Here is a 27074-nt window from a genome sequence, read left to right as displayed (position 1 = left end):
TGCCAGGGGAGATAAATTGGGACAGAGCTGCTCTTTTATGGCCATTTTTTCAGTCTCCTTGGTAGCTATTGTATGGGTTTCATTCATTAGACCGTATGCAATGAAAAACATTCAGGGAGAGAAATATCACCAGTCAGCAGCCAGTGTACAGCTCTGCGTTTTCCTCTGGGGCAATATTTCACAAAGCTTGCCCTTCTCAAGTAAACAAACCACATGTTAATCATGGAGAAAAACAATTACAATTAATTTCCTCTTTTGTTTGCCTACTTGTCACGGTGTCATTAAACCTTTACCACATCATGGATTTGGTTACCAGGGAACGTTATGTGCTGTAAAATACTGTAAGGCTGCTTTGGTGGACAGAAACAATGTCTGGAAGCGGTTTCTTCAGTGTCTTCACTTGTAATGAATAAAATATGACTGTAGTTGCTATTGTTGCTAAATATATTCTGAGTTTTCTTCTGAGGTGAAACTAAGTCTTCCTTTCCCCCACAAGGGGATCGTTAAATCTCTATACAGTACATTTGCAATGCAGATTCTACAACATTTGGGTTACACCATAGAGTACTACACAACATGTACAACGTTGTTAAGTATAAAAAGCTGTTGAAAATGAATTTCAGCTATTTCACACTCTTTACAGTCAGCTGTATTTACCGATTATTTACAGAACAGCTCATGAGAAACACCGAAAGCAACAGAAAAGATTGCTTTGGCACAAACACACACAAAAAAAAGAGAACAGAAGAAGAAAAGTAGCTGAGTATCAGTTTTCCATGGTTGTCAGCTCTGGGATTAATAGCAGCCATTTCGCCATAATGAGCTGTTAAGCGTTAGCTGCCAAAAGCCTCTTCGTTTGCCTTTGAGTCTCACAATATTTTGTCTAATTATAACAGCGCTCTCTGTCCCTTTTCTTCCTGTCACTGTCAGCACTGCTGTACCTGTGTAACGCCTGCCTGATTTTAGCTCTTGTTAGGCGATATAATCAGCTCGAGAAACTACGATCTGGAGATGAGGTTCATGATGATGTTGCACCATCATTATTAAATGTGTCACATGTGAGTGCTACACCCAGAGCATCCACGTCTATGTTAAAGACTGTGGTTTGTGTGGCAGCTCGAACTTCAAACACGAGCGCAATAAAACGTTAAACTGAACAAAGGTTGTTCCTTAGTTGTTTTTCACGCTACCCGGGAGATTTGTACTGCACTACAACACAGAGAACTTTTTTTCCCCTGTAAAAACTTACAGTGAGTACTCAGTAACCAGACTTTCAAGTGAATGCAGATGCTGCAATCAGTTATTGCTAAAGGGCACATGCTAGACACCTTAAGGGTATTAAAATCTTTGTAAATATATAATAAACTAATTAATATTAAATACTGCAGTGGCTGGGATTAAAGCAAATGTATGATAGCGGAATACAAATAGCTATAATTTAATTTAAATAAAACTGGAGCTGAGATGCTGTTTACTACAATGCTAATTCAGTGAAGTAAACCCCGCTTAAATTCTAGGTGAGTGTTCTAGTGAAAATGACAGAGCATTGTTTTGCTTCTGAAATAAATATTGTCATCATGAAACGCTGAGGAGAGATATATTCATATGTTTCAATATTTAAGAGCAACCTTTTGTTGAGGTTAATGGGGCATTTCAGCTTATGGGAAAAAATTGCCTCAGCAGAAGCCACGAAAAGATCCCTGACAGGAAGACCGAAGAGGCTGTGAGAGAATAAAATAAACCTATTTTCGTAAGCTTGAATACCTTTGTCTATGCGTTTGTGAATTTAAATTCCTCAATCCTGGCCAGAGGTTTTCTGTTGAGTTAGAAAGAAGGGAAACTCTTTATTTTTTTTTTTATTTTTTGGGGCCATGTAAAGTAATTCTGCACAACGGCAAGAAAAAAATTGTTCTCTTTAAAAAGAAAGCCATTTGTTTTACACTGCTAACTGTGATAAATGGAATTCAGTCTCCATGACAAACAGTGAGTACGGAGAACTGGTGGATCATCTGTTTTTGTCTTGGGGTGTGAAGTTGCCACAGTTGCCTGCACACAGCACTGAAGCGTCCTCATCAAAGTCTTCTCTATTTGTGTGTGTGTGTGTGTGTGTGAGAAACACTCTGTGTACTATGTGCGTATATAAACATGCTGTATTCTATTAAAATGTGTGTACTTTGCTGTACAACTGATATTAATGTGTTTGTTATTTTGCATTTGCATTTCCTACCAGCATATGGCACCGGGGCATCCTTGTCTAGAGCTACCAGCGGAGGGTCCAGCAGCACTGTGTCCATGTTCTCTGTGATCACTCCATGATAAGAGGCTTCTATCCATGGCTTGTGCTTGTTGACTGTGAAAAGAGGAGGAAGGATGGCATAAATGATACTGTCTTAGTTTGTATAGCTGTACTTGAGAAATTCAATGCACATTTTGGTCACAGTATTACTGCAAAGACATAGTGTAGCCATTTATACATTGCCCTAACAAGTAAAAGATCCCTGGATCCCAAGAGGAAATTCAAATCCCATTGGGAGTACATCAGGGAAAGCAAAAAACAAAAACAAATACAGAGCTGCCTGCTATAGTGATGCCTTGTGAATAAGGGAGGAGCAGAAAGTAACAGCATTACTGCAAAGACTGGTACTTTCATTAGTACAATGCTCTGTTCATTCTACAGTTTATGACCATGTTTATCATAATGCAGTGAGTCACCTCAACAGACAGACTCAGAATGAGAGACGCAAAAGGATATAACCCTCCACTGGAGTGTTGCTTTTTCACAGGTGGCAAAAAGGAGCAATAAAAGTCAAGAAGCGAATAGTGTGGAAAGAAAATGTTGTTTGTTGGATGGAATTTGTGATTCTTTGATAAAGCATTGCAGCAAAGCTGTAAACTACACTTTGACTTCCAGTACTGTGCTGTGCAAAAGTTGCGAGGTCCCCCTTATTTCTTTTCCAGCCACACTTTCTTGTAATTCTTAAAGTTGTCTTAAGCAAAAGTTCTACAGACTTTCAGAAGATCCTTTTAGGTTTTTCTCTGCACATTGGCAACTTTTTCACTCATTTTCAGACCCAAACCCCCAAACCTTTACAGAGTAATTTGTTGCTGCTGTTGTTTTGTTTTAATTTTATTTGTCACATACACAGTCAAACACAGTACGATATGCAGTGAAATGCTTATTGCTTTTAAAGGAAAAATAACCTAACTAAAGGGATGAACCAGTGCGGTGTCTACGCCTAATAGTTAATTTAGCAAAAAGAAAGAAAAATATCTTTAGGAACTGTTACTGGCAGCTTGTTGCAAAACACCATCATTTGTTTGCATTTCATTAGCTGAATTTACAAAAAAGGGCAAACATAACACAAATTGAGAGGCATAAAATTGTATTTTCATACTAACAAGGTGATTCCCAAAGTTAGCTTTGCCAAAAGCTTAGCATAGCTTAGCACTGTGTGCATCATCTCTTTTAAAAATTGAAGGAAACTGAGCAAGTGGAGGACAAAAGAAGCGCCATCTTAAAGTCATGTCCTTAAGAAACTGTGAAAAAATCCAGCAAAGACCTGACATAGAACATGAGAGATGCATCTGGCCCTTCAGTTGATCCACCTATTATCAGCCAAAGCCTCATCAGAAATGGTCGAGGTGGAAGGCTAACTGTCAAGAAGCCATTCTTAAAGAAGCAAAATAGTGAGAAAAAGCTGAGGTACGCCAAATTTCAAAAGAACTGGACTTAAAAAATCAATGACAACAGATCTGAAGGAATTGCCCAAGAAAGTTCTGAAGAATAACAATATTTGGACATATTGACTTTCAAGCTTCTTACAATTGTCTGTTTCCCTGTTTCTTACTCTGTGCATCTCTATTTATTACTATACAATTTCTAGTATAACCACCATGCTGCAAATCACAGGTTAACACAGATCACAATCACACATGCAGGAATTACTGATTTCTTTAAATTGGACATTCTTCTGCTTCATTGCAGCAGGACCTCACAAATACACAGACACCAGCGTGGCACAAGAAAAACCATATGCGCTTGGCCACTTTTGTGTATCCACACACACATACTGCATCTCTGGTGCACAAGTGTGAGTCCCTGCAGGGAGCTGGGATGTCAACCCGAGCTTTCAATCCATTGAAGAGGAACACTTTGTCTCATGCCAATGAGCAGATGACATGTCCAGCTGGCAGTGATTTAAAATGCATCAAACTCTTCCTAAAGCTTTTTCGCCACTTTTCATCTGTTTGAACAAATCTTAGTAGTTTTGTCCTACTATCCCATTTTCTGCCCCTGCTTGTCACTGAATTGAGAGGACAGGGTCAAAAACTAGAAAATAGGTCTGAACAAAAGAAACACAAATTTAAAGCAACACATTTGATGTGAAGGAGAAAAAACCCAGAGACAAACACACTTTAAGCTTGTGACAAAAGAGTGGCTTATATAAAAGCCTCTGGAACAAGTTTACGGTGCTTTCGAAGCTTTATTTTTAGATTTATAACATAAAAGCAAGACCTAAGAATCTTCATCTACATGACCTTTTGTGTTAACTCTTCGTCACATTTGTCTTATAATCTTTCATTGTGCTGCCAAGGATCTAATGTTTCTAGATGGCACTCCTACCATGCTGAGAGAGAGTACAGAGTGGATCATAAGCAGTGAAAAATAACCACAAGGGATGACATTATTCATGGAAGAAGTGTCATCTTATGCTCATGCAGTAGATAGAAAGCACTGCAGCACACAGCATGACTCTGCTCTGCTGGAATGCGAAAAGAGAAAAGTGGAGGTCTGTTTTCAAGTGGTATTTAGGTATCTTTACTTCAGGAACATTTTACTTGTAATGCTGGATCCAATGGTGCATTAACCAGGACATTAAAACACATACACTTTTATGTCCTAATGCAGGTACAGCCTGATCCTTATGTTTTTCAGATTTCCTTGGATTTACTCTTCTGTGTAAAATTACCATAAAAAAGTAGACATGAAATGAACTGAAACAATGTTACAGAGAGACTCTCGAAAGTCATGATAATATTAAAGTGAAGTGCTGAGGTGACTATAAAAATGAGCAGTACCAAAGTGATTCTTCATTCCTGTGTGCCTGCACTAACCATGCATAAATACATATTAATCCATCATGCTCACACAGCATTTCATTTACATTTGAAGATGTCTTCAGTAAGTCTAATAGCAGCCCACAGCCAGTTCAGTTTACTCATGGATGGCAAGTTCAATTTCTAGCTCAAGGTCTTACATTTATCCCAAACAAATTGGGTGGTGGTTGACGCAGCAGAGCTGGGAGTTTTTAAAGGTAGTCTGATATTGGAGCTATATATTAGCAAAATAGCACACATCAGACCATGGAAATGGGCTATTACCAATACTGGCTTTCATGACATGAAGTACTGTAAAGCCATTAGTGATGCATTTAAAGTATTCATCCTTGACATCCTTGTACTGAGCCACAGTAATGAAACAAAAATTGCATTCAAAGAGAAAAGAAAAGAGTCTGGAACAACTTTCTAGAGAAGATCAGCTAAACTACAGCAGCAGCTTTCTATAAGACAATTTCTCAAAGCTGAAAGCAATAAAGACCTGTCTATACTCTCCATTTATGTGTGTTCTTCCAATGTCAATTTCATCGCTAATCCAAGTACCTTGTTGCATGTTTGTACAGACTCAGGAAAAACACAGGAAAAGCACAGGAAAATAAAGATTGTACATTAACACAAGCGGTGTTTCCTTTTTGCTTGATGAGCTGCTATAAACAAACATTGGCTCAGATTCTTGCTGTCATGTAGTCACAGTTTTTCATCCGTAAAAACGTGTCGATGTATCATTAACTGTGTGCATGTGAATCTGCAGTCCAGACTAGTACACACACATATACAAAGGCAATTATAAACTGAGCTAAAAGGGCTCACTTCTAAGCCAGAAAACAGGGACAGACAGCTGTTTTGATTATAATACTCAGTAGTTGATTTTGGAGGACATGTACGTACACGCTGGGTTTTTTTCCCCAATGTTTGAGCAATTTCTCCACAAATTTAAGCAAATATTATTGTTGTCATATTCTAGAGTCACCACCTACTTCCTGATCAAGTTCACAGTATATCAATATATCTAATTATCTAATATATCACATGGCAGCAGTTCAGTGAATTTAAGTATGTAGGCATGGTTGAGACGACCTGCTGAAGTGCAGACGGGAAGAAAGGTGACTTTGAACATGGTGTGGTTGAGGGTGCCAGATGGGCTGGTCTGAGTTTTTCACAAACTGCTGATCTACTGGGATTTTCCCCACACATCCATCTCTAGGGTTTACACGTGTTGAAAAAAGAGAAAGAATAAAGTGAACAGCAGTTCTCTGGTTGATGCCAGAGGTCAGAGGAGAATAGCCAGGCTGCTTTGAACTAACAGGGAGGCAACAGTAACTAAAACAACCACTTATTACAACAAAAGCATGCAGAAGAGCATCTTTGAATGTTCACACGTGCAACCTTGACGCATGAGCTATAGCAGCAGAAGACCACACGCGGTGCCACTCCTGTCAGCTAAGAAGTGGAAAGTGGGGCTATAGTTCTCACAGGTTCACTAATATTGGACAATAAAAGATTGAAAAAGTGTTGCCTGGTCTGATGAGTCTTGATTTCTGCTCTGATATTCAGGGTCAAAATGAACATGAAAACATCCTGGCTTGTATCTATAGGTCAGACTGCTGGTAGTGTAATAATATGGGGGATATTTTCTTGGCACACTTCGGGCCTCTTAGTACTAACTGAGCATTGTTTAAATACCACAGCCTACCTGAGTATTGCTGCACTATGTCTATCCCTTAATCACCACAGAGTACCTATCTTCTGATGACTGCTTCCAGCAGGATAACACAGAGCTAAATATCAAACGACTGGCATGAAAAATCAAGACAGTTAGTTGTCGAGCTCCTTAAAATGGTATATTACGGCACAGAGAAAAAGTCAGTAGTTCACCAAAGTCAGTGGGATTCATGCTTTGCATGTCTAAAATTAAGTTAAAATCATTGTAATAGGCCTGGAGCCCAGACAAAAAACAGTGAACTGAACAACTGAGAGACAGACGCTGCCATCCCCAGACTCAGGCTTCCCTTTAATAAGGTTACATGTGTCAATGGTCACAATGTGCATGGCGTCTTTGGCCACTTCCTGAGATCCATCTGCAGCCATTACAGAATTAGACTTCACATTATGGAAGACTAATTGACTTACTAGAGGAAACAGTCTTAAAGTCGATCTGTGTGTTTAGAGCATTGTATAAAATCTGATATGACAGTAATATAGAGACAGACACAAGAAACAAGATAGTGAGTTCCTGTAAATAACATTAGTGGAAAAGATTATTAACTTGTATCCATCCTGCTATTGAAATCAAAATATCTGTTGTGTTGTCTTCCCCTGGTCACTGAAGCTCATGAAAATATATTACTACAGGGACACAATTGGATGATAATCTATATTTAATTTAAGTCCCAGCTCATATTGTAAGACACTGCGTTAGCGTGCCAGTATTGATCAGTTTAAGTCACGTCAAATCCATTTCTTTTCACTGTGTGTTTGATTACAGGTGAAAGACATCTTTCCTTTGGCGACAGTAGAAAAAAAAGGCGAGACTACCAAGAGGTGATAATAATGATAAGAAGAAGTATAAAAGCAGTATAAAATAAGTAGGAGGGCAATACAGATAAAATGAAAAATGCAGAAAGGGATTAAAATGAAAAATGTCTAAGATGGCTTTTACTGATTCTGGAAGGCTTATTCTCTCATTCAGGACACTTTGAATCTGAGGAGCTCCTTTTAGATCTGAGACTTGGTAAAGCTCCTATCAGAGAATCCAGACTGGTTTAGAGTTCATGTGTCTATACAGGAGGAGCTGGCTTAAAATCTCACTCCAACACTGCCCGTCATCGGTGAGGAAAAGTAGAATAATACAAAGATAAAGTAATAAAGTATTACCTGAATGTGAAAACAGAAAAACAAATTCAAATTGAGAGCTAAGAAGAAGAAATTAAAAGGGGGGAGAGAAAGAGATTGACAAGAGAAAAGATAACAGGAGTGGCAGGCAGGAAGGTGGGGTGAGGGAGAAAGAGGGGCAATAAAGTGGTAAAAGAGAGGACAGGCACAGACAGACAGAAGAATAGACTGCTGCCTGTACAACCTTACAAATGTTTCCATTTATTCTCCTATTAAATTATTAAACTGGGTTCCTATAGGATGCACTTCCAGAATAACAGCGCCACGTCTCTCGAAGAAAGAGAAGAGGCTTCTGAGTAGGCCAGGTTTTTAAAATACATCCCTGGCATTAAAAAGAAACTGATTATCACTTACTGCTGTCAAAATAAATTAGACTGAGTCTGTTAAAACGATTTCTGATTACATTTGTTGGGGGGAGTTCTCAACTCTTCAAATTGTAAAATACTGTTTAAACTATACATTAAATCAGATTTAGTGCTGATTTAAATACATTGCTTCTTTTTTTTTGCCCCATCACCCTGATTCTTGCTTCATTAACAGAACAACAACAAAGACTTGTATCCAATTATTGTTAACTGGCTTCATGTTCATTTTACACAAATTAAGGAGCATGCAAGAGCATGTTATTCATATTCTTGCACAAAAGAAGATTACACATTAATTACCCACCTTTGAGAAAACAGCAACGCTGAGACTCTCCCTGACACCACGAGATATTTAACACTGTCTTTTAACTCTTGCTTTCTCTAATGAGGCAGTTAAACAAATCATCTTATTTTACTCTTTTATAGCGATGTGTCCATGTGGGAAAGTGTTTATGATGCTGTTAGTTTAACAGTAAAAGCGGGCAGAGAATTAAAACTGTGGACTCAGAGCTTTTCAGCTTGGTTAGAAAGTGATAATTGCTTCAGCGTTGAACAGTGGATCTCATTATATCACACTTCTAACAGTAATTGATGGCAGCTTAATAGCTTAGATATGTAGGAGTTTATGTCTGCTAGTAATAACTCAGCATTAGCAGCCATGATAGACCAGTTCAATCAAAGTCGTTAGTGTGCCTGAAAATATCCACAAAGTTACATTACCTTTATGTATATAATAATACACTTAAAATACTTAATTCATTACTTTATTTTATTATTATGATAAAAGATAATGGACAATATTATTCATATTTTGTATATTTTTTTTATTTTCATTTGATTATTTTTCCACTTTTTGAGGAAAAAGATTAATCATTTTGATTAAAAGGCAACATTTGTTGCTTACCCCAAATCTGCAGAGGACTTCAGTGTCTTGCATCTCATTACTTTAGATTTACAGCATAAAACATTTGAAATATTTTGTTTTGGCTCAAACTAATAGCTCATGTGGTACCTGCAGCTAATTAAAAGGCCCTGTTAAAACACTACCTAGAGTAAACATTACACAAAGTTAACAATAGCTTGGTTCAGTTTCAATTAAATTCATTGTGCCGATTCGCAATACTCATCTCCAGAAACTTTATACTGCAAAACACATTATAGGAAGAAATCATGAGCAAGTCCCAGATGAGTTTAGCATCTAGAAAGAGCCCCTTCATGAGCTCATGACACACCAACTCCGATTATAGTTCATTCAGCTGCGTATGTAATACAGTACTTGTTTGCTAATACGTTTTCCAGCTATCTTTAGGCTTAAACTCAGGTTTTCTAGTTACACAAAGGTGATAGTGTCAACACTGAAACGCTATTGATCTTTTCCTGCAGCTAAAAATAACAGGTCCAACATTATCTACACCAGTTCGACTGCTTATTCTAATCAGCCTATAGCGTGTCAACTATTCAATGCTTTCAGACACATAGAGATGGTCAAAACAACCAACTAATGTTCAAACTGAGGATCAGAATGAGAAAAGGGTGATTTAAGGGACTCCGACCTTGGATAGCCGTTGGTGCCAGACGAGCTGGTCTGAGTATTTCACGAACTCCTGATCTACTGGGATTTTCTCATACAACCATCTTTATAGAGAATGGTATGAAAAAGAGTAACTATTCAGTTCTCTGGGTGAAAATGCTTTGTTGATGCCAGAGGTCAGAGCATAATAGCCAGACAGCTTTGAGCTGATAGAAAGGCAACAGCAACTCAAATACCAATACAAGAGAATCTGCCAACACAACATGTCCAACCTTGAAGCAGACAGGTTGCTGTATAAAAAACACACCGCGTGCCATTACGGCTTGCTTGAGCTAATGAGTCTGCTTCAGTATTCAGATGTTTGAGTCATAATTTGCTGTAAATAACATAAAATCCTGCCCTTTTCTTTCAGTGGTTTAGGCTGGTGGAAGTGTAATAGTGTGGAGGATGTTTTCTTGGACTTGGACTTTGGGCCTTTTAGTGCCCACTGAGCATCGTTTACATGCCACAGCCTACCTGAGTGCTGCTGACCATGTCCGTGCCTTTATGACCACAATGTATCCATCCAGCAGGATAACGAACCATGTCACAAGGCTCAAATCAGCTGGTTTCAACATGGCAATATTAAAAGAAACAGCGACTGTGTGACTCTATCATGTCCATATGGACCAAAATCTGGGAAGTTTTCCAGCACCTGGCCAGAAATATTCCAAACCAGTACTAGCAAGTGCTCAGCGAGTGTATTTTAACTTCTAACCTCTGACCCCTCCTCTTCTCTGCTTTGACTATTGGACATGGCATTACTTTTAACTTCACATGTACATGAGAACCACAAAACATGGTCACTCTATTCAAAAGGCATGTCATAATATATACTAATACCTGATAGTTTTCATAGCCTCAGCAAGTCTTTAATCATTTGAAACTACTTGGAAATGATTGCTAGTGTTTCACCTCTAGGAATATATACATATAGTTGCACTTCCTATAATAAGATTTCCCCATAGGTATAACATTCTTGGAAAGTATTCAAACCCAGAGGGACAATACACAAGCAAAATGCATTACTTGGTATGTAAATTAAGCAACTCAGAGATTCATCAGTGGGTTCAGGAGACAGCTCTTGGAAACACCGACACATAAACGAATGCAAAAGTTAAATTCAGAGAAGGGAACAGCACCAGTAGATTAGACATAAGAAACTCCAATGCCAAAGAGACAGCATGACTACATTAGGTCTATAAGTACTGTGAGCATCGGCGGTGAGTTTTACAGTCCCACTGCTGAAGTGTAAGCTGCAGTTAGCAAGTACAAAAGTAATTAGGCATATTGACTGCAGCATCTAAGCTGTGCACTCAAAGCAAAAGTGGGTCGTAGATGATCAACGCTTCATTTTCAGAGCATTAATTCTCCTCAGTTGCATTCTCTCAGGACCTTTCTGCCTTGTACAGTTGGATTTCCAGGCAATATTGTTGTTTTTTAGTATTGTTGATTTTTCCTTAACTCATTAAAACAGCCATAAACTCTGGTCACCAGAAAACATAAACTCCCCCACAACAGTAGTTGTGAATACAATTAGTTCACGGAAATATTGATCGGATTTAGCTGTCCCCACAATTCCATTAAGACAATGTGATGGTTGCTTTCAAGTCTTAACAGCAGTATGTGAGATACAGATGTGCCATAATTGCTCTGTAACACACAATCCCTTCTCTGTCTGCTGCTGACTTCATCAAAATGAACTGATACAGGGGGAAAAAAGCCTCTTATTTTCTGCACACAATGCCTATAGGCATTCAAAAGAAACAACTGAAGAGTTGTGGTATTTGGACAGATGATTGTGCGATTGGAAAATAAAATAAAATGATAAATTTAACTTGAAAATGATAAATTTGAGATGAAAGGTTTCAATTTCTGGAGGATCTAAAAAGTGTGCAGGACCCTATGGAGAGATTACAGGGAGTGTGTCGGTGGGGTTATTTTGGAGTATTTTTGCTTCAAACAATTATAAAAGAGATAAATGAGATAAAATGTTGCTATGCTGCATTCATATCTTTTGCTTTGCCCGTACTAGAAAACCAGGGCACCCCTTTTCTTTACAGTGGACTGCTTCTGCTAGTCTTTCATTTATCTAGAGGAAGCAGAAGTTGCTATAAAGTTCAGGTGAACCTATGGAAAAACTGCAATGCTTCCTGGGCCTCATCACCCCCGTCTGCACCTGCAGACCTTCCATTATAGATGATGCAGCGAGGACCACATGTTACCCATTTGGGAAAGCTTGTTGTTTGAGCCTCGTTCCTCCCCAGATAACCCTATGGCCCAACAACCTCCACTGTTATTTATTCTCATTGATTTATTTGGCTTTCAGCTGAATTGCATTTTAAATTCAACTGTTAGAGAGAGAGAGTTTACAAAGTTCAACGAATGTGATATTTCCAAAGTTAATGAGTAATCATGACCTCAACACTGCCCAAATAATAAGTAATATAATTATAGGTAAACATGAATATGTATTTGTCATAACTGAGGATTCCTAGTGTGCAAATCTAATGAAATAAAATATTATTCACTTTTTAAACAGAAAATAGAAACCACTGCTTTTCATGCTGGCAATATAATATTTACCAGTCTAACCACAAGAAGCAAAAAGGTACACCACAGACTGAAGGCCAGCCTTGACGGTAAAGACCCAAGGCATCAAATGACTATAAAAAGCATGGCACATAAGATGCTAGGCATCGTAATCATTCAAAACCCAAGCAAGCAAACCTTCAACTTCATGAAAGCAAGCCATCTGTCTGAAAGTTTCAGGGTATCTTGGAGGTCAAAGCAGCTATCAAGCCAGCTTCTGTATGTACTTCATCATAAATACCATCGAGCTCTGTGCCAAAAGGATATGATCATCATTACAATTTAAGTTAACATTTGCTTAATGTTTTAGTTACTTTAAGCTGGGGAATTTCAGGACACTGCAGAAAGATAGATACTCAGGGGATCTCAAAATGCCAACTATTTGCCTTTAGAGCGCTTGGCATTCACTACAGGGAATATTAAGCCTCGCTAAAAGAAACTCAGTCTTCCTGCCTTCCAGACCCACACTCACTAATAAACCCTATTTGTTTTCTTTCTGGTTGCGCCTTGTTATTAATCGTGGCGATCGTGGCTCAAGAGTTGGGAGTTCGCCTTGTAATCGGAAGGTTGCCGGTTCGAGCCCCAGCTTGGACAGTCTCGGTCGTTGTGTCCTTGGGCAAGACACTTCACCCGTTGCCTACTGGTGGTGGTCAGAGGGCCCGGTGGCGCCAGTGTTCGGCAGCCTCGCCTCTGTCAGTGCGCCCCAGGGTGGCTGTGGCTACAATGTAGCTTGCCATCATCAGTGTGTGATTGTGTGTGTGAATGGGTGGATGACTGGATATGTAAAGCGCTTTGGGGTCCTTAGGGACTAGTAAAGCGCTATATAAATACAGGCCATTACCATTAATCATTTGTTGATTTACAGTATAATGAGAGAAGGAGGGAGCACGTGTTAAATAATCAACAAAGGCCGACTGATTCGTTTTTGCAGGAAAACGGAAAAGATGCAGCGCTCTGAGTGACAGCACACTGACGATTAGTTTCACGGAGCGGGCCAAGGAAGAGGCACAGGGCAAGTATTGAAAAGTGAAAGTGGAGTGGAGGACAACAAAGAGATAACAGAGGAGGGGATGAGGACAGTGGCGGAAGGAGAAGAAGGGAGGAGGCGATATCTCCATTAACAGAAAGCAGCAGGAGACGAGAGGAGCCACGGTGAGGAGGAATGGATGGCAGTGTGACGGACCGGATTCAATTAGAAACAGTTCCACTTTTGCAGACTTTGGATTCATGTGATGATCAGCCAACATAAAGAGTCTACAGTTTGCACTTAGTTCAACACCCTTCAAATGCAACAATCTGCTAAATGTCAAAAAACGTTAAATGAAAATTTCACACCTTGACTGGCTGGAATGAATGATTCCTCCATCTGTTCAGGCCTAGATTTGCACATTCAATAGAACTTTTAAGCCTGCTTTCCACTGAAGGTGTGAAAAAACGTGTTTCAGCACTTTTAAATGTTCCACTGTGAAAAAACAAACAAACAACCCCCCCCCCCCCCCCCCCCCCCCCCCCCCCCACACACACATGGGACAACAAGGCGAATACGAAATGCCAGCATATCACTGTTACGGCGGGGTGCGCCGATGTGAATGGAAACAGGACCCAAAAGCAGATGCTGAAAGGCGGAGTTGCTGGCTGAACAGAAGACGATCCTTTATTTGGATGTTGGCACACGAAAAAGCATGAAGCTATGAAAACTAAGAAAACTGTGAACACTCAGAAAACTAAAGGACTAAGAAACTCAGTGAAAATGCGATGACAAACTATGAACACTGAGTAAACTATGACGAAACACTATGGGGATGCAAACAGACGACCTGACAATGACATGCAAAAAACAGAAGGCTTAAATACACACATGAGGTGATCAGGGGAAGTGGAGACACACATGGGAACACAGCTGAACTTAACGACAGGACAGAAGGAGTGAAACTGAATACACTGACCGTGAATACAGACTTTCAAAGTAAAACAGGAAACATGGAGATTAAACAAGACACATGAACCGGGGAGACGTAGTACAGGGGAGATGACATAACTGACAGCATGGACTTGACAATATAAGACACGCAGACATAAACACACGAAGGGCAAGGGAGACTTAATACACGGGTAATATGTACAAATGGCTGGACTGCCTTAGTGACCCTAAACAAAGAATAAACATCAAAATAGGCTAAAACACAAAACACTGGGTCGCACGACCCAGGACCATGACAATCACAGGAGTAAACTCATTTCATTTCCTGGTTCTTCCTGGTGGAAGCATCAAGTTTGCATTACCAAAATCACTCGCAGGAATGTAATTCTCTTGTGAGTCTTTTGAAATCATGGGTTTCTGCTTTGTTGAGGTGTTTTGTGTTGCTGTCAGCAAGGCCATTTCAGTGCAGACATTTTCTGAAGTTGTGGGGTTTTTCTTTGAGGAAAATAGAGGCTGCTGATGCTTCAAAAAATGCACTGACTGACGCAAAACAGGCCAAACCGTCTGGCCTCTCGTTCACATTTTGTTACGCTGAATAATAACTTTTATTTCCTTTCTTAGAAATATTATAGAAAAAAGTGATAATAACAAATATACCAATGTGTTTTAACCTCAGTTATAGATGCCTGGGAAGAAAAAGAGTTACAGTTGTGAACTTATTCGAAAACCCAAACAAAATTATGATTATATCACATGTGCAGAACACTTTTATAATCAACTAGCAGGCTCCACTGTGCCATATAAGCTCACTGATCACCACAAACGAAACAAAGTCTCCCTGCTCTGCCAGGATAATCTGACATTTAAAACTCCGAGTGAATCCACTCATGAAAGTTGTACTCCGGCAGACATCTGTTTGGTTGCTGCTGCTCTCGTCCTTTTTAGTGCCGATTTACACTTTAGAGGCATCAGCTGTGAGTCTGACTGTCTTGATTCTTGCCGTCTGTCTCAGATCTTTTGTCTGTCACTGTCTGCTGCGGTAAATATGTCATCTAGAGCCATTTAACCGTGGCTTTACTTTGCTTGCCGTCTCTCATTCTCACTACCTGTCACTGTTATCAGGGAAAAGATGTGAACCGTCAGTCTGATCATTTTGTTTGGGGTTTTTTCTTCCTGAGAAAGGTGAGGGCCACAAACCTAATATTTAACATACATTGGAAATCCATGTTTACAGGTGGTGACAGATTTTAAAAATAGAGCTGCCAAACATTAAAATTCTGAACAAACTTAGAATCATTTTCTGGGCTTGGAGCTTCATTAACAAACTGTAAGTTTGTCAAACCCTTCCCTGCATCCCTCAATTCAGAAACATTTTAATAAAAGGTCAGCACGATCACATGAGCAAACTTTAGTACTAGACTTTAATTTTACTCCATAAGCTTTTTTCCCGTGGTCCCTCGCAGCCTACCTGTAGTGTAGCAGACCTGCACTCACACACCTTCCACTCACAGAACAATGCTGGTGTTAATTGTCCAAAAAGAAAATCTAGTGACAATGTCATTAATTTGGCAACAATGAAAAGAAGTAAATATTTGAATAGTCTAGCTCTAATGTGATTTAAGACCAAGAAAAACGCAGCAGACAGCACTAAAGTGTTTCTTAAGGATTTTTTTAAAATTTAAAAACAAAGTGTACAACAGGAACTTAACTAGCCACCTTCAACCTGCTTCCTTGTGGCCTGTCAGTTCAGTTTCCTTTCGACAATCACCAAAATCTACACGCCCACCAGAGGAATAATGGATTGAAAAGAGCAGGAAGTATGTTACATATGTCCGGGCAGCAAGATGTCTGATTCAATTACAGCGAAAAAATCTGTTCCAATAGTGCTCTAACAAGAGGGAGCAGGAAATTACTTCCACTGGTGTCCTCAATACAGCTCATAGAGCAGTGCAGTGACTACATGAGAAGGTCTCAAAGGGGTTAGTCTATTCCCTTTGTGTAAAAGATGAAAATACATCCTAAAGCTACCACTTCCTATTCTTCTGCAAAGAGCATGCAGTTATTTTTGGATTAAACAGTATAATGCACATGACATTACACATGCAGTTAATTATAAAATGATCTCCAGTGTAAATGTGAATATTTCTCCGGAGCTGCTGACTGCTCGCTGTTGTAATAAAAATTTAATTTGCTGTCACGGGTCATGTGGGTGCCATTAGAGCGATATAAAAAAAATGTGTCCACAAAGCATCCTTCTCAAGGAAACAACACGTTCCTCGGCTTAACTTGAGACATGCTTTTTTTCTATAAGTTTATCCATCCATATTCAATCAGATTTCAAAAATATGGGTGGAATTCCTTCAGAAGGCACATGTCAGCTTAAAGGACTTTAAATATAAAGGTGTAACATGTGGCTGGAAAATAGTTGCAAATCCACGTTATGGTACTGTGGATAAAGACTGAGAAATCACCCCAGGGAGGTTAAAGTTGCTGGCAGAGGCACTTTTAAAGCGAGAGAAAAGCTTTAGTCATGGCTGAAGGGGCCTATAAGCCCCTCTAGAAAAGTACGAGTGTGAAAAACAGTTACTTTCCACAGAGGACTCATTTCGTACGCACAAATGTGCATGCCAACACACCAACACACAGTAACTTAACAAAACAGACTTAGTAAATACTGCACCACTGGGAAAGAAGGGTTTAGAGCTTTTAAGTACAATTTTAGCACTATTTCTCAAAAGTCTTCTGGTCATAATTATGTGTAATGGTGTCTTTTTTTCAGCAAAGGACTAAAATAATCAGCGTGTAAAAAATTTTTTTCCTCCCTGTCTCATTGCTGAGCAACACGCTGATGCTGAAAAACAGAAAATGGACATTGATTCAAACTAAGCTGTCAGCTTCTCCCTCTGTGTGCGAGCGTGTGGATTTTATTTCACTTCTGCTGTCCTTTTTAAAACCTACACACCCTCATCGTGGAAATTTGGGACTTACATGCTGAAGACCTGTCATGATAATAAAATCAGTCTGGAGTTCACTGTTAAGTTAAGCAATACGTATTGGCCCTAATTTGGGGAAAAAATATGAGTGAAAGAGACAGATCACAGTGTGGTGCGGTTAGTGCGTCTTCTAAGCTTGATTTGATCAAATTTAGAAGACGCACTACTTAATATTTTGTACCACAGTGACTATAATGAACAAACACAGTTTTAAAATTCTCAGTGTAGAGAGACAAAATAGTAAAACTCATTCCATTTTATATGGGAAATACTAAGAGAGACATGCATTACATAGATTTTACATTAAACTGACTGAAAAGTTATCCAACTTGCATTTCAAACAAACGTTTCTGTCACTTCTGACTGATTCGTGTTTGCTTGGTTTCTTTCATTTGAACAATAATCAGCCTACGCATTTGACCCCTGGGGCCTAATAGCTTGGGGGGGGAAAGCATTTTATAGGCAGAATAATTACAGTCAGAGTTAATGCAAAGATGAAAGAGAGCACAGATTGCCCTGCTCAGGCCAAAAATGTTTCAACTTCAGCAAATAAATGAAGCTTTAGGTTAGTGGAAAGGCTGGTGATGTGTTTAATATCTGTAAAGCTGTTTGGGTTTAAAAAAACTAAAAACAAGGCAAAATCCTTAGGTTATTGTCTAGATCCTGAATTGATCTGGAGAGAAAAGTACTCTGAATCACTCCGACATATTCACGTATTGACCCTCACATGATCCTGGTACAGTCTCCTCTAATAAATCACAAGTTCAAACAACACAGTCAGTGTCACAGCCACACAGTCGCACATGCACTGCAGTCCTAACGTTTTCTAGACATTACCAGATGAAGGTACATGTCAAACAGGCCGATATGACTGTCTGTCTGATGCACAGTAAATACGCAGGGAGTGAATGTGTGCCACCTCATGACCGCTCTAAATGCCAATACTGGCCAAAATACCTACAGTGGCAACACTACAAAACAGACTTCTGACGATGTCTCAACTTGGATCTGCAGACATTGTTGGATATTCATGTGTGAAGGAGACGTCAGTCAGCCATCTGACAGATACAGAGCATCCTGCCTCATCTAGTGAATGAGAATGAATGTTATGACCTAGAGAGACAGTCCACTTGGTGACTTCCTTATCATTAATCTGTAATGCACTTAAGCACATTTCAAAAATCAGTATAGTGCTGGGCATGTGTCCTGTATCTACAAATGCTTGGTCATGTGTTGTGTGTTGGTGTTGCTATGGATATGCGATCCAAAAAGGTAAACAAAGGTGACCACCGAGACCAATACAGGTATATTTAATGATTTTATTTTTTTCTTGGAGAAGAAGTATTAAGTTTTAACCTGGTTTCAACTCTGTGCTTTTTTTATGTTCACTTCAGCACTACTTGTTTTCCAAAGGCCCATTTCTCCATGCTTTCATAATAAACACTGCAGATACTATGTGGAGCCATTAGCACTGGATTGAGGCGCACACTATTGGAAAACTATTTTCTTAATCTGTTAATAAATATTTTAGTATTTCCTTCGCTCTCTGTCTCCCTCTCTTTTTATACCTGTACTTTATGCCTCCAGAATACAAACACACAGGCTAACTCACACAGCCTAAGGCTACATCCAAACCACCATGGTAGAAAGAACCTGGGGTGATGGCCTATTGACTGATAGAGTTCAAGCAGTCCATGTAACTCTTGGTGGTTAGCCAGTCATTTCAGCAACAGCCTTGGGCAAACTTCTACTACTCTGTGTGTGTGTGTGTGTGTGTGTGTGTGTGTGTGTGTGTGTGTGCGTGCGTGCGTGCGTGCGTGCGTGCGTGCGTGCGTGCGTGTGTAACCTGTGTTCTTTGCTGCAGACGGATGGAAAGCCCAGAAGATTGTGAGGGTGACTGGTAGGATGTATGACGCAGATAAAATGGGCCAAAACCAAACAGCACAACAGACAGAACCTATTGTCTGCTCTGCATCAGCGCCGACTAGCATCAGAGTTTGGGTGAAAGGGGTGCTGCATTCATATATGTAATTAGTATGGCAAAACACAGTGGTGGTGTGTTAAATAAAAAGAGTATAAATTGTAAATGGAATTGAAGGAGAGCTTGATGAGTAAGTGGAACAGAGACCAAGAAAGAAAAGGACATAAAAATGAAAGTGAATGTACAGTAACTGCAAAGAGACGGAAAGATTGGAGGGTGGGGGGATTTGTTACGGACCAGAAGCTAGAGCAGCAGATAAATCACCACCACCTCAGGGCACCAGAAGGAGGGGAGGGAGTTCAAGCTATGCCTCATGTTTTTAGATGATCCAATAGATGATGCAAAATTTAATACACAATAAAATGTGGACAAGGGAGACATTATTCTGATGTCTAGTCCAATCCAATTTTATTTATAGAGCACCCTTTACAACAAAGTCTGACAAAGTGCTGTACAAAGTGCCAAAACACTGCAGAAAAATCATCAACAACAACATTAAGATTAGGACGTGTTTTAAAAATCGCCATCCTAACATGTGCGGGGGGATCATACCACAATTTAGGGGTAATAACTGAAAAAGCTGAACCCCCCCTCTCGGTTTTCAGCTGGGTTTTTGGGACTGACAGGAGCAGCTGATCCATGTAATACAAGACAACTGGATCACACTGACATCCCTGACTTCTAACCTGAAACTGCCACTGATCCAGTTATTATACATTGTCAGGTGTCACATGAAAAGAGTTAAAAGACTAGGATTATATATAAAAATATCAGGAACCCTCGTGTCATAGCAGTAAGAGACTTCAATCTTTTTACACTATCTTAAGTAGACACACTGATGCATTTAATCCATATGACCACATGCTGCCACTACTCCCTTTAGCCTTAAGTACCAACACAGATAAGAGCACACACTATTAGGGCCTTAACCTCAATAGAGGATGACGCACACAAACACTCTCTCTCACACACTGGCGCACAAACACAAACCAGTAGAAAACTTAATAGGCTTGTGAATGCACCCTGCTAGGTCAGTAAAAGACTGCAGACTGTTTGTGTACACTGTGTTTGCCCGAGACGTACACATGCCATTATTCATCCCCTTTCTCAGCAGGTTTGGCCTTTCATGTCTGCATAATGTACAGAAAGGTCCATTAATCCTTATGTTGATAGTAAAACTATATGGCAAATCTATGGGTTTATGCTGCCACTGCACTAAAATATTGTATACAAACCTCCAGGCAGTAAAACCCTTTTTATTTTGATTTTCATATTCGGTACAAAGAAGAACCAATAAAAAGAAAGTATATTTTGCAGTTGTTGTTAAACAAGTTCAAGTTTGCAAAGATGGCCAATGCCGCCTTGTTTCAGAGCCATTTGTGGAATCCCACAAAGCACCGTACACTTCTAGTGTAACTACCCTTTCTGCAAGTAACCTTTTCTTGTGTAGCCAAGTCTACTGACTCTAGCTAAAGTGTGATGACAGGTTTTCTTCAGCCATATGCTAATGTTAATAGCTGGGAACACTTGTGCTCAAGTAACAGGCACATCTCTTTTCAGAGCTCCTCTTTTATTTTTTCAAGAATAATTTGTGACTTGATTTATAGTCATTTAATGATATGCTCTCTAGAAGAACTCAACAGAGAAACGTATAGAGTTGAGGTCTTCTTCAAGTTTGAATTAACTGCAAGCCAAAACTGTTGGTCAGAAATGTCTTTTGCCATCAATCTTAAACTTATAGCTTTTGGTTAAGTAAGCAAGAAAAGAAGAAGAAAAAAACACCACAGAGGCTCTGAAAATGCAGGACTTATAGGTGCTGTATTTACTAAACAGTTAATACAACATTTTTGTAAATCCACCTGCATTAAAGCATAAATTCTACACTTCTATCATACCTTTATAGTTTGATTTAAAATGCAAAGTGATCGAGTATATTACAAGATTGCAAAAAAAAAAAAAAAAAAAAAAAAAAAATTAAAAAAACTTGTGGCCCCCAGTGCTGAAGAAGATGTACCTGTGCTATTATTTTGAAAATCCTAGGCAACTTCCTTCTTGAGTTATTGGCTTCACAAGACTTTCAGAAAAACTGACCTCTGACCTTGACCTTGAGGTCAGTGAACTAAGATTTGAACTTGTCCAAGATTTTTAGCAGATGCACTTATGGTATCAATTTCAAAACCCTACATTGCCTCGTTGTCAAGTTGTCACATTCTCAAACTCGGATGTCCATGCCATCCACCTACCCAGCTGGGTGACAACAACAATACCCTATCAGCCTTTTACAGCCGAGGGGTAAATGTGTCATCCTCTAAATACTTGTGGAGCAGAGCCGGCGTGGCTTCTTTAGGTTTGAGACTTAATGTTGGTATTGCTCCTGTCAGAGAATCCAAATTGGTATAGTTTTAACATCTCCATAGAGTGGCTGGCCTTGTGCACACACACACACACGTGTACAATATGTGTGCACACGAGAGAGAAAGTAGATGAGACAAAAGAGAGGCAGGGAGGTTGGGCTGAGGATGAGCCAGCTAAGATCTATGAGCTGTCAGTAACACTAATCAGGCTTTTCTCCGGCACTTTTCATCACCAGAAAGCGGGCACTGACCAGCAGTTGGTCAGCCAACTAAACAGGCTGCCATGGCTACGGCGCTGGTTCAACTTTCCAGTCATAACAATGATGAAAGCCAACTGATTGAAGAATCATCAATCACGTTTAAGTTTTGTTGTTATTTTAGCTGTGTTTTCTTCATTTTGAAAACTGTGCATGTCTGTCCTGAGAATGGCTGGTTGCATTTTAGGTGTCATCCCTGTTAAAAAGACAAACGACCACACGGGGAACATTAGGACGGTTTGAGGCAGTACCAGAGTCTTCCAATAATAACATGATAAATGGAGCATGAACTAACAACGTGAGAATGTAACAGAATGCTGTTTATGTTAAATACGCACACACACTGATTTCTAGTATAAAATCTCAAGAAAAGGCAATCAGCAGCTCCTCAGTGACGCCGAACTCAAACAGCTGAACCACATTCATGTTCTTGTTGTTCTAAGGTTGATTCATTTCCAAAACCTCTGCTTCCCCCAGCTGCCCTTACATTCACTTTCAATCTTCCACATTTTGCATCTGACTTTGTCAAAGTTGTCCGAATTACAGTCGAAAGAATATGTCATTGGAATAAAAAGGCATGGGGGAGGAGGAGTGGGGGCCAAAGTAATCAAGGGAGCTAAAAAGCGTGAAAGTACCATTACTCATAATGCCATATACACATTTGAAAGATAAATGACTGCAATCCAATGGCAGCCCTCTAATACTGGATCCAGTTGGGTGGAAAGGAAGAGAAAAACCTCCTTCCTTACCATGCTAGCGTAGCTTTACATAATTGGAGCATAAATGTATATATATATATATATATATATATATATATATATATATATATATATATATATATATATATATATATATATATATATATATATATATATAAAAACACCCAGCACGCCCCTGCGGGCGGTTTATCCTTCAAGCTCGGGTCCTCTACCAGAGGCCTGGGAGCTTGAGGGTCCTGCGCAGTATCTTAGTTGTTCCCAGGACTGCGCTCTTCTGGACAGAGCTCTCCGATGTTGTTCCCGGGATCTGCTGGAGCCACTCGCCTAGCTTGGGAGTCACCGCACCTAGTGCTCCGATTACCACGGGGACCACCGTTACCTTCACCCTCCACATCCTCTCGAGCTCTTCTCTGAGCCCTTGGTATTTCTCCAGCTTCTCGTGTTCCTTCTTCCTGATATTGCTGTCATTCGGAACCGCTACATCGATCACTACGGCCATCTTCTTCTGTTTGTCTACCACCACTATGTCCGGTTGGTTAGCCACCACCATTTTGTCCGTCTGTATCTGGAAGTCCCACAGGATCTTAGCTCGGTCATTCTCCACCACCCTTGGGGGCATCTCCCATTTTGACCTCGGGACTTCCAGGTTATACTTGGCACAGATGTTCCTGTACACTATGCCGGCCACTTGGTTATGGCGTTCCATGTATGCCCTGCCTGCTAGCATCTTGCACCCTGCTGTTATGTGCTGGATTGTCTCTGGGGCATCTTTACACAGCCTGCACCTGGGGTCTTGCCTGGTGTGATAGACCCCAGCCTCTATGGATCTTGTACTCAGAGCTTGTTCTTGTGCTGCCATGATTAGTGCCTCTGTGCTGTCTTTCAGTCCAGCTTTGTCCAGCCACTGGTAGGATTTCTGGATATCAGCCACCTCCTCTATCTGCCGGTGGTACATACCGTGCAGGGGCCTGTCCTTCCATGATGGTTCCTCGTCTCCCTCCTCTTTCTTGGGTTTCTGCTGCCTGAGGTATTCACTGAGCACTCGGTCAGTTGGGGCCATCTTCCCAATGCATCCTTGGATGTTTGTTGTCTCATCCTGGACTGTGGTGCTGACACTCACCAGTCCCCGGCCCCCTTCCTTCCGCTTAGCGTACAGCCTCAGGGTGCTGGACTTGGGGTGAAACCCTCCATGCATGGTAAGGAGCTTTCTTGTCTTTATGTCAGTGGCTTCTATCTCCTCCTTTGGCCAGCCTATTACCCCAGCAGGGTACCTGATCACGGGCAGGGCGTAGGTGTTGATGGCCCGGATCTTGTTCTTACCATTCAGCTGACTCCTCAGGACTTGCCTGACCCTCTGCAGGTACTTGGTGGTTGCAGCTTTTCTAGCAGCCTCTTCATGGTTCCCATTCGCCTGTGGGATCCCCAGGTACTTGTAACTGTCCTCTATGTCTGCAATGTTGCCTTCTGGTAGTTCAATCCCCTCAGTTCTGACTACCTTCCCTCTCTTTGTTACCATCTGACTACACTTCTCCAGTCCGAACGACATTCCAATGTCATTGCTGTATAGCCTGGTAGTGTGGATCAGTGAATCGATGTCTCATTCACTCTTGGCATACAGCTTGATGTCATCCATGTACAGGAGGTGGCTGACAACTGCTCCGTTCCGTAGTCGGTATCCGTAGCCAGTCTTGTTAATGATCTCACTGACGGGGTTCAGGCCTATGCAGAACAGCAGTGGGGACAGAGCATCTCCTTGGTAGATCCCGCATTTGATGGTGACTTGTGCTATGGGCTTGGAGTTGGCCTCTAGTGTTGTACGCCACATCCCCATTGAGTTCCTGATGAAGGCTCTTAGGGTCCCGTTGAGCTTGTACAATTCTAGGCATTCCAGTATCCAGCTGTGGGGCATTGAGTCATAGGCCTTCTTGTAATCAATCCAGGCAGTGCACAGGTTGGTCAGTCTGGTCTTGCAGTCTCGGCTGACTGTTCTGTCTACCAGTAGCTGGTGTTTTGCGCCTCTGGTATTCTTGCCAATTCCTTTCTGCGTCCCGCTCATGTATTGACCCATGTGCCTGTTCATCTTAGCCGATATGATGCCTGACAGGAGCTTCCATGTGGTACTGAGGCAGGTTATTGGTCGGTAGTTGGAGGGGACCGGTCCCTTCTTGGGGTCCTTGGGGACCAGGACCGTCCGAAATGCGCAAACATACATGGAAATGCAGTATATACAGCAGAAACAGAGCTTGAAAGTCAATATTTGGTTTTTATTGGTTTATTCTTTTATTTACTTATTATTTATTTTATTTATTCAACTCATTTGCTCATCTGTTGAGTTAGGTGCCTCTTTTATTCTTCACTGACTCATAGGTCAGTAGAAAGGGGCTTTACGAGCAAACAAAAACATTCCTCTGAAAATGAAAAGAGAACTGTTTCTCAAGACAACTTTATATGAATACCCAAAGTCTGGCTCCTTGGAAGTAAAATAGATAGAAATGGGGGATAGCTAAAGACGTTTGTACAGTATTTTATTTTATATAACATACAGCTTTAGCTGTGTTCCACTTTTTGTGTATGTTACAGCTATTTTCTCTGCCTTAGGCTGCACGGTACAGTATCTATGACTAGACGTCGGTATAAGCAACATGTGATGGGATAAGACAACCAACTGACGCAGTAGAGTGCAGGCATGACAATGCGCTACTTTGCCTCAAGGCCTCTTCCTAAGAAAGTTACATATTGAAGGAATGTAATCTCAAATACAATTTATTTTGACAGTTTAGTCCAAATATGTTCTCTGTGTTCAAATACACTGCTTGAACCACACAGTAGTTGCAACACGCCAGGAGTTGTGTACAGCGTTATCTCAGATTCCTGCGCACTGAACACATCACTTGTGCTCAGCATGACTCAAAAAGGCAGTGAAATACAACCAGTACTAATGAGTTTTTAAAACTGGACTCTGCTCTTCATTTGCTTGTGTCAAGCAAACTAATTTCCTCCAGCAATTATAGTGATTTTTACAGATACAGTAAAAACACAGAAAACAACAAATTTGACTCGAGGCAGATAGAGGACCTATCTGCACACTGTGCAAACTAAGCCTGTGCTATATAAAGAAATAGTGGGTGAAGGAAAAAAAAAGGTTAAGAGAGAGAAGGAAAGGTTACATCAACGAGACAGAACACAATCACCCTATTCACACACAGCAAAGAATGATAACAGCTACCTGAACCCATGGGCAAAAGGGTTAAATAGCAACAAGTCATAACATCTGCCCTGCTCCTTATTCAATAATGCAAAAACCAGAGCTGTTTTATGTGTAATCAACATGGATGGTAGGCTGAGGCCCGGAAAGCATCCTATGCAGTTGCAAAAACCCCGTGGCCTCTATTCTGTTCCCCCTGTCTTAGCTTGTTTGACACTATTTTTCTTCCTGGCATGCAATTCAAAGTGTGAAAATATTTCTAAATATGCCTTGCACTTAATAACAACAGCCTTCCTCTCAGGAACAATAAAAAAAGGGACTGGAGTGGCATTTTATAGCATTTTTCTAAACTTATTGACCACTCAGAGCGCTTCACACTACATGCAGCTTTTACACAGTACTTTAGTGCATCCACATTCAAAGATATGCTCAAATGAAAACCTCATGTTTTTGTAGGTTTAACACTCAGAAGCACGCTGGGTCCAAAAACACTACTAACGTCATTTAGAGTATTTGTCATGGATTGTGTAACACGGGTTATAAAAAGCAGTTTCTCTTGACATGGGCATATGACACATTCACACACCTCGCAGTGTGATTGTACTCCCTTGGCATTTTTCAAAAGTTGTTTCAAAAGTTGCTCAGAAAGCTGTGGGAGTCGGGGAGAAAGGTAACAATTGCCAACAGCAACAAACTTTGACACAAAGAAAGTCGAAGTATAAAGAAAATCAGAATCAGAATCAGAATCAGAAACTTTATTGTCATTGTCATGAGAACAACGAAATTAAGAATGGTCCCCGATCATTGCATCATCCCTAGCAATATCAAAATATAAATAAAACAATAAAATTCAATAAATAAAATAGATAGAATACTTAAAATACTAATAAGATATAACAGTAAAACATTCACATACATTCCCACACACATGCTTCAGACCGTGCATAGATTAACACAAGAGTGGCGTGATGGACATTTTTTTGTAGTATTCAGATGTGTTATTGCAGTTGGATAACAGCTGTGTTTGAGTCTATTAGTCCTTGCTCTGATTGCCCTGTACCGTCTGCCTGAGACAATACAGACAAAGAGGGAAGGAAGAAATAAGGG

The 27074-nt window shown here is 40.3% G+C and overlaps 1 protein-coding gene across 1 annotated transcript in view; it reads right to left on the bottom strand.

The window, feature by feature from the left end:
* clstn2a (calsyntenin 2a) overlaps positions 1–27074 on the bottom strand; it is a 166603-nt gene that overhangs the window by 75788 nt on the left and 63741 nt on the right. The window contains exon 2 of the mRNA XM_085377112.1: positions 2228–2350. Coding sequence (XP_085233238.1) covers positions 2228–2350 — 123 coding nt within the window. The remainder of the gene's footprint in view (positions 1–2227; positions 2351–27074) is intronic.

This window comes from Diplotaxodon limnothrissa, linkage group LG18 (assembly GCF_057381915.1).
Source record: "Diplotaxodon limnothrissa isolate DT_005_m linkage group LG18, D_limnothrissa_male_GT1.1, whole genome shotgun sequence".
NCBI lineage: Eukaryota > Metazoa > Chordata > Actinopteri > Cichliformes > Cichlidae > Diplotaxodon > Diplotaxodon limnothrissa.
This window is presented reverse-complemented; position numbering and strand designations above follow the sequence as displayed.